Genomic DNA, 14,418 nt, shown 5'->3' on the forward strand with positions numbered 1-14,418 from the left:
TTGTGTATTTGTGTGTGTGTGTGTGTGTGTGTGTGTGCGCATGTGTGTGTTGTGTGTTTGCTTTTTGAACTTCACAAAGACAGTATCATATTGAGTGATTGTGGAGACTTTATTTTACTTAACATTATGTAAGCTTCATCCATGTTGTTGCAAGCAGTTTATAGTCTCATCATAATCACAGTCCATTGTGTGAAGAAAACATAGTTTTTAAAAAAAAATTTTTTTAACGTTTATTTATTTTTGAGACAGAGAGAGACAGAGAATGAACAGGGGAGGGGCAGAGAGAGAGGGAGACACAGAATCTGAAACAGGCTCCAGGCTCTGAGCGGTCAGCACAGAGCCCGACGCGGGGCTCGAATTCACGGACCGTGAGATCATGACCTGAGCCGAAGTCGGACGCTTAACCGACCAAGCCACCCAGGTGCCACAAGAAAACATAGTTTTTAAAATATTCTCCAGCAAAAGGAATTTGAATTGTTTGTGATGTTTTGCTTTCTGATTGTTCTTGTGGACATCTCATAGTGCACATCTGTAAACCTTTCTCTTAGCTAAATTGCTATGACTCGAATTGGTGGGTTGTAAGGTGTGCAAATTGGCAGCTGTACTAACCTTTGAAAGCTTTTGTAAGACTCACTTGGAAAACCATGTTGATCTGTGTTACTTTGTTATGCTTTTGCAGCGTTCCAATTTCTTTAGTAGTTACAGTGCCATTCAGACATTTTGTCTTCCCAGGTGAGTTTTGTTAAGTTGACTTTCTCGAAAAACTTGTCGCCTAGGTTTTCATTAAGTTTGAATAAAGTTGTTGATAATAGTCACTTATTTTAAAATTTCAATTGCATTATTAGTATTCTGTCTTCTTTATCGTCCATATTATTATTTTTTTTTAATTTTTTTTTCAACGTTTTTTATTTATTTTTGGGTCAGAGAGAGACAGAGCATGAACGGGGGAGGGGCAGAGAGAGAGGGAGACACAGAATCGGAAACAGGCTCCAGGCTCTGAGCCATCAGCCCAGAGCCCGACGCGGGGCTCGAACTCACGGACCGCGAGATCGTGACCTGGCTGAAGTCGGACGCCCAACCGACTGCGCCACCCAGGCACCCCTATCGTCCATATTATTTACGTATTCCCTGTCTCTTTTTATGCCTCATATTCCTGGAAGTTTGCTTTTATTTTGTCACCCTTCAAAGATCTGACTTTGGGTTTATGGAAGTTCACAATTACATGGTCCTATTCGATTTCATTATTTTAATGATCTCCTTTACTTTCTTTGGGCTTGTTGTTTGTTTCTAATTCTTTATATTAGACACTTCTTAATTTTGTAGTCTTCTTTTCCAACATGAGCTGTTAAGGCCATACATTCTCTTCAGTGAGGCCTTAACCCCTGTGTCTAAATTTAAATACAGCATTTTGATTTTTATTAATCTCTACAAAGTTTAAAATTTCATACCATGCATTTTGTGACCAATGAGTTCTTAATGGGGATTTTATTTTTTCCTGCTTTCAGCTTCTAACTTAATTTTGTTGTGGGCAGAGAACATGACCTGTATGATGCCTTTCATCTGAAAAGCTGTGGGGTTTGTTTTATGGCCTAGTGTGTGTGGTCAACTGTGGTAACCCTTTCACATGTATTCAAGAATAATGTGTTTTTCTTCTGACTCTATTTTGAATGAGACTATGTTAGCCTAGGGTGGGTGAGGAAGTTGGGTGAAGTTTCTTCATGTCTAGGCATAATGTAGGTAAATTGCAATCAAATTGTAGATTGTATACTTCTGAGATTGATGAGATAAACCTGGCCCAGATGTGGTGGTTTTGGCACTTACCCAGATTAGTTTACATGTAGAATTACTCAGGATTATTTAGGTCAGGTGAGGTCTGGAGAGTAGATGTCATGCTAACAGAAAGTCAGGGGGACCTCACTCATTTATATGTTGTGTTCTGCAACCGGGCAACTAGAACCTCCATTGGTGCTGGAGAATATAGCTGAGATCTCTAAGGAATGTCTTGAGTATACTTGCTTCCTCCTCTATGCTTCAGGTAGGTAAACCTCATTTGATTCTTCCAAATGGTGCTGGAAGTGGCAAATTTCTTATTGCCATTTGTCAGTAAAGTAGTCATGTACCTAAGGTGGTACACATTTTCATGTTTCTTGCCAGTTAGATTTTCTTTTCTGTGTATAGTTTGATTAAATCATACCTTTGTTTTCCTTTTCTTATAGATTTGCACATATCTTTATATATTCTGAACTTGAAATCTTTCTCTGATGGGGAATATAAAAGATCTTTCAGATATGGCCTATTTCTACATTTGTGAAGACTTTTACAGAAAAATTTCAACTCACTGTGGTAAATTTAGAAATCTTTTTCTTAATTTTTAAATAATTTTTGTAATTCTACAAATGTTATTGACAGCATACTATGTGCTAGGTACCTGATCTTGGGTAGAGAGGAGTGAACACAATAAAGTCCCTACTCACATTTGAGCAGTGGTATAATTTCTATGATGACAAACAAAGCAGGGTAATAATATAGAGAATATCAAGCATCAAGTATGAGGACTAGTACTCTATATCTGGTGGACAAAGATGGCCTTAACGATAAGGTGACATTAGAGCAGAGAACTTATTAGGTGAGAAAACAAGTCATGTAGATATCTGTATTGTGTAAGAAATCTGTCACTAACTGGTGATACAAAATTTACTTCTATATATTCTTATAAAAAAGATATATATTTTAAATTTGCTTTTCATTATTTAGGGATTTATCTGTCTAAAGTGTGTGTTTGTGTGTGTGTGTGTGTGTGTGTGTGTGTGTGTGTGTGTGTGGTGTGAGGTAGGGGTATCATTTAAACTTTTTCTGCACGGACATCTTTTCCTACACTGTGCCTTAAATAGGCCACGCTGTCTCCGCTCTTCTGTAATGCTGACTGCCATATGCCAGTAGCTCCATATATAATTAAGTCTTTTTTATAAACTCCTTGTTCTCTTCTATTGGTCTACTTATTATTTTTTTTTTTTTTTGGAACGAACATCACATGACTCGAATTACCTTGTTATTATAATAAGTCATGATTTCCAGTTGGTTGAATCCTCTTCTTACTAACACTTTTGTTGATTGTTCACTAGATGGAAACAATATATTTTTCCATATATTAGCTTATTTAGTTCTCTGCCGCAGAGCCATCATTTAGCAAGTTTCAATTAATGATACTATTTAAAAGAGTATATTTTATAATTCTTTATGCTTAGAAATGTAAACTTTTTCTATAATGATTTCCTATACAGCAACCTTACTAAAACATTCGTATTACTTTTAATATATTTATTGGTAGGTTCTCTTGGGCTTTCTATTTAGATAATAATGTCATCTGTGAATAACAAAGATTTTTAAAAAAAAATAATTCTTATACTTTTAATTTCTTTTTCTGTCCTTTTCTTGTTGGTTAGGAATTCCAATAAAACATTGAATAGAATATGTATGTGTTTATTTTACTATATATGCATATGTAAAAATAACATATACAAAGGAAATGAAATTTATAATTTTTAGCATCCACTAATTACATAATTTAATAATTGCACTGATTTTTCATTGTTAAACTAACTTTATATTACTGAGATAGCATGACTTGATTATTATGAATTATTAAATACATTGTTGACTATAGTTTAATAATATTTTCATCATTAATGTGAATACTTTAGCATGCACTTACCTGTTTCAAGTAAAACCAGACTCTCATCTTCTTTATTTTCACTGTCTATTTTTTGATATCAAGACTACACTAACTTATAAGAAGAGTTGAGATTTTTTTTCTCTTTTGCTACTTTGGGTAACAGTTTGCTTAAGACAGAAAATGTGTTCTTTGAATGTAGATTTTCCTACAAAATTACCTTTATATTTTCTGTTCATTTCTCATATATGAGTTTTTAAGCTGTTAATTAGTTTCTAACTCTTAAAGAGGTCAAAATTTCTATTCCTGAGTCATTTTGGTAATATTATAAATAATATTTGGAAACATAATTCAAGATCATGTGAATATTCTCTTTTTCAACATGGTTTCACCCAGTGGTGATCTTTATCTGAATCAATTATTGCATTGAATTGCAAAATGATTGATTTTCTAATTCTTCACTCTTTTTACATATTTTAGCTGTGAGTTGTTAAAGAAAAACTTTCCTTTTTTTCTCCTCCCTCTTCTCTCTTTCTCTCCTAGGAAAGCTATATCATCATTTTTTTAATGATTTAAAAATTATTTAAAAATTTATTTTTCCTTGCCATCATTATCTTTCCTGATGCTCAAATTATTCCAAGTTTGGCCAATAAGAGCTGCTTCAAGAAAGCTTCTCTATTTGATCAGTTCTACTTATCATTGAATACATCCTTGATTTATGGAACTGCATTTCTCTCAATATGAGTAAGCTTGAGCATCTTTTCATATGTATGGAGGCATTTATATTTCCTTTTCTGTGAATAATTTATTAATAGCCTTTGCTAATTTTCTGTTGCACTGGATATCTTATTTTCCTATTGATTTGTATAAAATTATTAAGTTTAAAGAGATTAGATCTTTAGCTGTAATATTAAATATATCATCCCCATTTTAGTTTTTGACTTTTTGATTTTTTTGTGACATGGATTTTAAAATTGTATCTTCTTAATATCATCATTTTATGGCTTCTGAATTCTGTGTCAGTTAGATAAACTTTCTGCACTCTTAGATTCTATAGAAATTATACTATGTTTTGTTACAAGACTTCTGTGATTTCATTTTTACATTCACATACACCCTGGGACTATTAGGATTTTATTTCTGTTTATGGTGTGTAGAACTGATTCAACTTTATGTTTTTCTAACTAGATATCTAGCTTTCTTTGCATCATTATTGAATTGTTCATATTTTCCTCTCTGGTTTGAGATGATGTTTTTATCATGTGATAAAGCTCTGAATGTATTTAGGACAATTTTTGTGTTTTATATTCTGTTCTATCACTGTATTTTTAAATTACTGATGCCTCATTTTTTTAAATTTATGTATTTATTTTGAGAGGGACAGAGAGGGAGAGAAAATCCCAATATCTTTTTATTTGATCAAGCTGATTTTTTAAATATAGGTTTTACCAATTTCTTGTTAATTTCATTATTTGGTTTTAAACTCGTTATCATAAATGACATAAGTACTTTGGTTATTTTATATAATTGTTTACATATATACATATATATGAAATCTGCTTTTCTATGGATTTATTTTTATTCATTACCTTACATGTACTTTGATTATAGTAGGGATTTTTCATTGTTGTTGTTAAACATTTTGTTTTTTCCAGTAATTATAAAATAGTGAGAAATTTTCCTTTTGATTTTTCATGTTTTTAATGTATAAGTTCTTTTTTCTTATCTAATTGCAGTGGCTAGTACCAAACAGATAATGTTAAATGATAACAGTGACAGTGAATTTCTTTGTTTTATTCCTGACATTAAGGGGAATGCTTCTAGTGTTTTCAAATACCAAAGAGTTTGTGCAAGGCAGTGCATCCCTTTCCAACTGGTTTTATCCCAGTTCATCTCAAATGAAAGTCTTAGTAATTGCAATACAGCAGCCTGATAGGGGCTATTAGGACTCTACTTGCCACTAGTCTTGGGGTCCTTACTGCCATTTGACAGGTGAGTGAGTAAACTACAAACCTCTTTCTTAGAGTTTGCATTATAGGCTACTTTCAATACCCACCATCTTAGGTCAGATTCTCCATAAAAACACTGTAAGATAAAGAATCATATGCAAGTGATTTACTAAAGAATGTTTTAATGACTACTTGTAAGGGAATACAGAAAGCCGGTCAGGGAGAGAAAAGAAAACAAAGATACAATTTCATGTAAAGTTCCAGCCTGATCCTACAGGAAGAACTCTTAAGACTCTTAAATAACTTCTCTAAGAAAGGATTACTTATTTTTTGAAATTGTGGTAGGTTTTACATGTAAAACAAAGGCCTAGTTTTTTCATTTTTGTTTGTTTGTTTTTTGTTTTTTTTCTTTTTTTTTTGAGTCAAGCATATCCTTGAGTACCACTTTTGTTATTCAATTTTTTAATTTTTTTACTTACTCATTTTTTATATTTTTTCTAGTGCCATTTCAGAGTCCAATATTTGTTTTCCAGAAATATGTCCATTTATACTAGGTTTTCATATTATTTGGCACGTAGTAATTGTATCTCTTTATTATTTAAAAACTCTCTAGCTCTCTCAGATAGTTTCTCTGTTTCATTATAGATTTACTTAATTCCCTAATTTTTCCTTGCTCACTTTTGTTAGACTTTTATTTGTATTAGTCTTTACAAATAATTAAAATTTGCTGGTGGAAATGTTTCCTATTGCCTTTTTATTCTTACCTCCCTGACTCCTAGAATTATCATTTTTCTTCTTTGAATATAGTCTTTTTCTCTCAAATTTTGTGTTAAATAATTGGCTTATTTGCCTAAATCTTTCTTTTTAATTTTTAAAATTTTATTTTTTTATTTTTTATTTAAAAAAATTTTTTTTTTCAACGTTTATTTATTTTTGGGACAGAGAGAGACAGAGCATGAACGGGGGAGGGGCAGAGAGAGAGGGAGACACAGAATCGGAAACAGGCTCCAGGCTCTGAGCCATCAGCCCAGAGCCTGACGTGGGGCTCGAACTCAGGGACTGCGAGATCGTGACCTGGCTGAAGTCAGACGCTTAACCGACTGCGCCACCCAGGCGCCCCTAAAATTTTATTTTTTATTAAAAATTTTTTCATGTTTATTTATTTTTAAGAAAGAGAGACAGAGTGTGATCAGGTGAGGGGCAGAGAGAAAGGGAGACAGAGAATCCAAAGCAGGCTCCAGGCTCTGAGGTGTCAGCATACAGTCTGACACAGGGCTTGAACCCATGAACCGAGAGATCATGACCTGAGCCAAAGTCAGATGCTTAACTGACTGAGCCTCCCAGGCGCCCTTAATTATTAAAGATTTTTAAACATTTTAATTCCAGTATAGTTAACATACAGTATTGTATTACTTGTAGGTATACAATATAGTGATCCAATAATTCCATACATTACTCAGTGCTCATCCTGGTAAGTGTAATCCCTTTCACCTATTTCACCCATCCCCCCTTCCACCTCCCCTATGGTAATAAGTTTGTTCTGTATAGTTAGGAGTCTGGTTTTTGGCCTGTCTCTTTTTTCTTTCTTCCATTGTTTTGTTTCTTAAATTCTGCATATGAGTGAAATCATCTGGTATTTGTCATTCTCTTATTTTACATAGCATAATACTCTCCAGATCCATCCCATGGTGTTGCAAATGGCCCAATTTCATTCTTTTTTATGGCTGAATAATATTCCATTGTGTGTACATATTATCTCTTCTTTATCCGTCTGCTGATGGGCACTTGGGTTGTTTCCATAATTTGGTTAATGTAAATAATGCTGCAATAAACATAGAGATCCATATATCTTTTTTTGGATTAGTGTTTTCATATTCTTTTTCAAAATTTTTAAAAAATATTTATTTATTTTTGAGAGAGAGAGACAGACACACTATGAGTAGGGGAGGTGCAGAGAGAGGAGACACAGAATCCAAAGCAGGCTCCAGGCCCTGAGCTGTGGAGCACTGAGCCCAACATGGGGCTCGAACTCATGGACCATGAGATCATGACCTGAACTGAAGTCGGATGCTCAACCGACTGAGCCACCCAGGCGCCCCTAGTGTATTCATATTCTTTGAGTTAATACCCAGTAGTAGAATTACTGGATCATATGGTAATTCTATTTTTAATTTTTTAAGGAACCTCCATACTGTTTTCCACAGTGGCTGTACAAATTTGCATTCCCACTAACAGTGCATGATGGTTTCTTAATATTTTGATTAATGCAACTTACAGCTTTAAATTTTCTTCTTATAATTTTTTACTGAGTCTCACAAATTTGAACATATATCTATTATTTAATTTTAAGTATTTTGTGATTTTTTCTTATGTTTCTTCTTTAATGTAATGATAAATTGATAATATATATACACACACACACATATAATGTAAAAGTAAATTGATAATATATGTATACACACACACACATATAATACACACACACATATATGTGTGTGTGTATATATTTTTTTTTAATTTCCAGACATACAAGATGTATTTTTTTTAGTTTTACAATTGTTATTTTTAATTTTGTTGCATTATGGCAAGGGTGTATAGTATGCATTTTAATTCTTTGGAACTTATTAGGATTTCCCATGTATCTTAGACATGGTTTTTTTTAATGAAAGCTTTATATATACTTCAAAATGGTCTGTATTTTCTATTTGGTGGACAGGAAGTTCTCTACAGAGCTACTGTCCTAAGGTTGTTAATCATATTCTTCATATTTTCTGTAGTTTTGCTTAATTGTCTGCTTGGTCTGCTTTTAAAATTTTTTTTTTTTTTTTTTTTAACGTTTATTTATTTTTTTTTTTTTTTGGGACAGAGAGAGACAGAGCATGAACGGGGGAGGGGCAGAGAGAGAGGGAGACACAGAATCGGAAACAGGCTCCAGGCTCTGAGCCATCAGCCCAGAGCCCGACGCGGGGCTCGAACTCACGGACCGCGAGATCGTGACCTGGCTGAAGTCGGACGCTTAACCGACTGCGCCACCCAGGCGCCCCTGCTTGGTCTGCTTTTGACAGGATATCATAAAATTTCACCTAAAATGTTTGTTTTAATAAATTGAATTTTTATATAAATAAAGTACAAAAATATATGTGTACAGTCCAGTGAATTATCTCAAAGTTAAAAAATGAATGTAATCACTCCACAGGTTGTTAAGTAGCACATTACCAGGACCCTAGAACTGCTTTTGTGCCCTCTCTCAATCACTAGAATCCACTTATCTCCAAAGCAAATCATAAGAGTTCTTACCCATAGAGTCATTTGCTTGTTTTTAAATATGTAAATTAAATCATATAGTATGTATCTTATTTTGCATGTCTCCTAACATTATATGAGAGTTATCTATATTGTTGTACACAGCCATTGTTCCTCTTTTATTGTTGTCTTGTATTTTGCTGAATAAGGGATACATCTACCCATTCTACCCTTATGGACATTGGTGTTATTTTTATTATTGGCTATTATAAATAAAGCTACTATGAATATTTTCATCTATGTCTTTTTGCACATGGATATCCTGAATTTGGGAATGGAATTTATTGGTCAAAGAATACGTGTATGTTTAACTTTAGTAGATTATACTAAACGATTTTGCATAATGAATGCAACAGTTTGTACTCCCACCAGCAGAGTATTGCACCACACTCTTAACACTCTGGCTGTTGTCACTCTTTCTTATGTGAGCCACTATGATGATAGGAATTAATATCACATTGTGATTTTAGTTTTAATCCCCCTAATGAGTAGTATGGTTTTGCAGTTTTTTTAAAAATACATTGACCATTTTATCAACTGTCTGTTCATATTTCTTGCCCATTTTCTATTGGGTTGTCTGTCTTTTCCCTATCAATTTGTAGGAATTTATTATTTATTCTGAACATGAGATCTTTGCCAGTTGCAAATACTTTCTCTTATTTTGTGGTTTGCTTTTGTAATCATTTAATCATGTCTTTTGATGAGCTGAATTCTTAATTTTACTATATTTAAATATATCTTTCTTTTATGATTAGTACTTTGTATGTCCCTTTTAAGAAATCCCTGCTTACGCCCGTTGAAGAATATGTTTTATATTTTCTTTTAGATCAGCAGTGTCTATTAGAACCATAATGTGAGCAAGAAATTTATACCACATATATATTTTTGATTTTAAGTAGCCACATTAAAAAATAGAATGACACAGGTGAAATTAATATGAATAATACAATTATTAAGGAGATTATTTTGTTCTTTTTTTTAAAACAAGATTTCAAATTCTAGTGGATATTTTACACTTACAGCACATCCCAGTTGGACTAGCCACATTTCCGATGCTGATAACCACATGTGTCTAATGACTATCATATATTATATACCAACCCAGTTTAGAAGCTTTAATGATACGCCATTTACATTTAGCTACACCATTCCTGTTGCTGTGTGTGTGTGTGTGTGTGTGTGTGTGTGTGTGATGAAGTAGCTTATCTAACAAGAAAACTATGTAGCTTATAGAATTGAAGGAAGATCTTCAGGATCTAGAGCCAATCTGGGTCCCTTAGGAACTATACCTGGCCTTGATGATGCTGGGATTTTGTAAGTGTCTCTTATCTCTGCATATTCTCTTTTATGTCATGAGGATTTACTAAACATGGCAGGACACATGGCCACCAGTTGTTCTGGGTCACATCTTTACAACTTCCAATAGTTGAGAAAAGATAAATCTAATTTTGTTTAATAATATCCTGGCTCAGGTCACATTCCTAAACCCTCCAGCCAGGAAGGGTATTTTTTTAACTTTTTTTTTTTAACGTTTATTTATTATTGAGACACAGAAAGAGAGAGAGACAGAGCATGAGCGTGGGAGGGGCACAGAGAGGAGGAGGCACAGAATCTGAAGTAGGCTCCAGGTTCTGAGCTGTCAGCACAGAGCCCAATGTGGGGCTCGAACTCACACACCATGAGATCATGACCTAAGCCAAAGTCAGACGTTTAAGTGACTGAGCCACCCAGGCGCCCCTAGGATTATTTTTGGCCAAGTCATTACGTGTCCATATTTATAATCATGAGACAGAAATTATTACCAGAAAAGGGAAGCTACCACAGTATATCACATCTGCTTCTTATATAAGATAATTTAGAGATCTGGGGTTATCCATTGTATACAAAAAGCACTAAATAAATATTTGTAAATAGGGATAACCTGGGATAACCTCCTGATTTGACAGGAATGCTTAAAATAAGGACTGAAGCAGGTGGAAGAATATAAATGCATTTGCTTGGAATTCGTTTTTATGATACACACATATTTGAAGACTATAAATTTTTAGTTTATAAGTTTGGGACTGTTGATTATAAGGGTTTGTTAATATTGAAGATAACTTAAAATTTACTGTGTAACCTGAATTTTCTGCAAATTTGTGGGTGGCTGGATGAGGTATGCTCATGTCTGCAGCTTTGCAGAATTTTTGAATATGACTTTCTTACATGACACTAATAATCCTTTTGGCCATTAGTCTGACTTCAAGTTTTCTCTGTACATATGTTTAAAATACTGAAAAGGAGGAGAATGTTATTTAATATTGAAAAAAACATTTTTTCTTCTGTTAGAATTTGTCTAACTTCCTGTCTCAGTGCGATCTTAGTCTCAGCTTATTAATTCAGTCATTTAGCACAAAATTTAAAATTGAAGTGTGGTTTGGTGTGAGGTACAGATAAAAAGTTATTCCCTGGGATTTCCAGTGTTCTACTTTTAAGTCCTAATCTATTCTAATCTAATCTAATCTAATCTAATCTAATCTAATCTAATCTAATCTATTTTCCTTTTGGGGAGACAAAAAGCCTCTCCCTTCACTTGTGTGAGGGGAAAAAAGGTAGGGAGGAGAATGAGGAGGAGGAGGAGGAGGAGGAGGAGAATTTTCCTTTAGCTGTCTCTTTTAGGGATATCAACAAGGTTAAATGAGGGAAACTACCCATTTTTACTTTATGAAAGGCATAACGACAGGGAAAAACTATTTGGGCTGTATAAAAACCCTGATTTGGGATACCTAAAGCAAATTATATAGGAATTAGGTGGAAAATATGAAAAGGAAATGATACGGCTGCATGTATTTGGATGATAGAGCACGGACATGGTATAATTTTCTCAGGTCTCAAAATAACAGAAACTGGTTCTGACCTTCTTTCTCCACGCTGCTTTCCTAGTGGCTATTTCTTTCTTGCATCCTCTGGACCTCCCACCCACCTCATCCCCCACCTCTTGCACACAAGTTTTTTTGTTTGTTATTCTTGTTCAGACATTTCGAAGTGTATTTAATGGTGTTTGTAAACGTAGCTTCAGGATAATGATAAGGTCAAATTCTTCCCACTGCATCTAAAACCACCTACAACCACAGCCAAAAGTGACATCTAGAATGAAATCTGGCCATTTGCAACAGTATGGACAGAGTTGGAGGGTATTATGCTAAGCAAATTAAGTCGGTCAGAGAAAGACAGATACCACATGATTTCACTCATATGTGGAATTTGAGAAACTTGACGGATGATCATAGGGGAAGGTAGAATTCCTTTTCTGTTGGTATTTGTTTTAGGGACACTAGATTCAGAAAGTTAGTAGGGTTTTAAAGTGTTTTGCCTTTCTTACCATTTTAAGTAAACATTTTAATCTTAGCTTATATTTCCAATTCATTTTAAATTTATAATCATGATACAACAATACTTCATACATGTTAGAAAAAAAATCATACCTAATAACATCACCTTCCCAAACTATTATTCTATGTGTTCCTTTTTAAGTTTTTGCTATATGCGTAGTTTTATGTCATTGTAACTACTGCTTAATTTTAAAATTACTTTTTTTTTGGTAATTCAATGAAACAACATGCAAATGAAGAATATGTATCTTTTACTTTAGGACAACACCTAGAGCTGATGAGAATCAGAAAACAGCTGTTTTCTGGAGTCACTGTGATTTTTAAGTTTGTCACACTCAGGTAGTGACTTTAAATACAAGTTTACTACTGGTAGCAAGAAATAATTTTTCTCTTTTAATGTTGAATAAGTCTCACAGTGGTATGTCTGACAGCAACCATACAGAATCAGTCTCGCTTGACTGTATTGTTCAGAAACCCAAAGTAAAAAAAAAAAAAAAATAAGCAGAAAACATGAAATCTCAAAATGTTTTGTTATAAAGAATGCAGCTTTGGGTTACGCTCTATTATCAAAACAGCTGTGCGTGACATGTCTTTATACGTAAGTTAAAAAAGAAACTCCTCGTAAAGCAGTGATCATTTCCTGTTTCATTTTTCATTTTCTTTTCCGCGCGAAGAGTCCCTCACTCTTCGCTTTTGTCCCTCACTAGGAGTTGCTTTAAATCTCTGGGAAGGTCTGTTCCGAATTTACTCCTCCTGGATTGGTTAAGATCCCTTTTAAGTGTGTGCTTTGTTCTCTGAAAAGCTGAGGTCAGTTGAGCAACATGCTGCTAATGTTTGGGGGAAAAAAAAAAGAGCTGAGTAATGCTGGAGCCTTCTCATGTGGCTGATGCAAACCTGGAGAATTTGCATCATCATTAAGCTGGAATAAGTTGGTGTGACAGGCAGGAGCTTAAATACCAGCCCATGAGGAAGCTGAGCTGGTCTGTAATGATAGGGCGGCAGCAGCAGCCGCAGCCGCAGAGGTAGAGTCGGAGGTGGTGGAGGAGCGAGAGCACCATGAACACACAGGTGTTTCTGAGCAGTAATCAGAGAGCTGGGAAGGAGAAAAAGGCACCTTTGAGTTTTTACCTGTGAACACAATAGCCCTGAGAGAGACAATCTGAAAGCAAAGAGGAAGAGATTTGGTCAGTCACACCAAGAGAGACCAAAGTGGAAAGTTTTGGGTTTTGTTCTTGTTTTTGTTTGGTTTTGTTTGGTTTTGTTGTTGCTTTTTTTTTTTTTTTTTTTTTTCCTGTGTTTCCTTTTTCCCCGCGTGTCACTACAATGGTCAGAAAGCCTGTTGTGTCCACCATCTCCAGTGGAGGTTACCTGCAGGGGAATGTTAATGGGAAGCTGCCTTCTTTGGGTGGCAAGGAGCCACCTGGGCAGGAGAAAGTGGTGCTGAAGAAGAAAATCACTTTGCTGAGGGGCATCTCCATCATCATTGGCACGATCATTGGAGCAGGAATCTTCATCTCTCCTAAGGGCGTGCTCCAGAACACGGGCAGCGTGGGCATGTCTCTGATTATCTGGACAGTCTGTGGGGTCCTGTCTCTGTTTGGTGAGTGCAGCTTCTTCTCTGGGGGGTATGTCTGTGGAGCCGGGCAGTTTGCTCTCTGGGAAAGCAAAGAGTACTTTTTAAGGAGTGAATGAATGGCAAAGGCTACGCCAAAGGCTCTGATTCTTGTTGAAGTATGCGAACTACCCAAACACAGCGTCCACTGTTGGCAGGATCCTGCATTCCACCGACTTGCTTCCACAGCCCCTACTCTCTTCCCCTGACTCCGGCAGACTCTTTTCTGACTTTTCCCTGTGGCCATGAGAGCAAAGGCTCACTTTGATGACCCGGGAAAATAGATGCGAGCTTTCTGTACCGGGCAGTTGTTCTCAGTGACTTGTGTTTGAGGGATCTTGGCAGCTGGCCCGCCGAATGAAACACCTGTGAAGTGAAACCCGGCATGGCCTATTTAGACACAGAGCTTAGTATTCAGCAGAAGTTTGACAGTGTTTTGATTGGCAAAATAAACCGCGGGTGGGGGTGGGGGGGGAGAGGGCAGTCGTCTTCTTTTTAATTTTTTAACTTGGC

The 14,418-nt window shown here is 35.2% G+C and overlaps 1 protein-coding gene across 2 annotated transcripts in view; it reads left to right on the forward strand.

The window, feature by feature from the left end:
- The first annotated feature begins 13,020 nt into the window (after positions 1 to 13,020).
- The window catches only part of SLC7A11 (solute carrier family 7 member 11), a 125,697-nt gene continuing 124,299 nt past the window's right edge, over positions 13,021 to 14,418 (forward strand). For both annotated transcript variants that reach the window (XR_015250217.1, XM_025921735.2), the window contains exon 1: positions 13,021 to 13,893. Coding sequence is in view for 1 of the 2 variants with exons in the window: in XM_025921735.2 (XP_025777520.1) it covers positions 13,617 to 13,893 (277 nt within the window). In the remaining variant the exon portion in view is untranslated. The remainder of the gene's footprint in view (positions 13,894 to 14,418) is intronic.

This window comes from Puma concolor, chromosome B1 (genome assembly GCF_028749965.1).
Source record: "Puma concolor isolate L17-30 chromosome B1, mPumCon1.1.hap2, whole genome shotgun sequence".
NCBI lineage: Eukaryota > Metazoa > Chordata > Mammalia > Carnivora > Felidae > Puma > Puma concolor.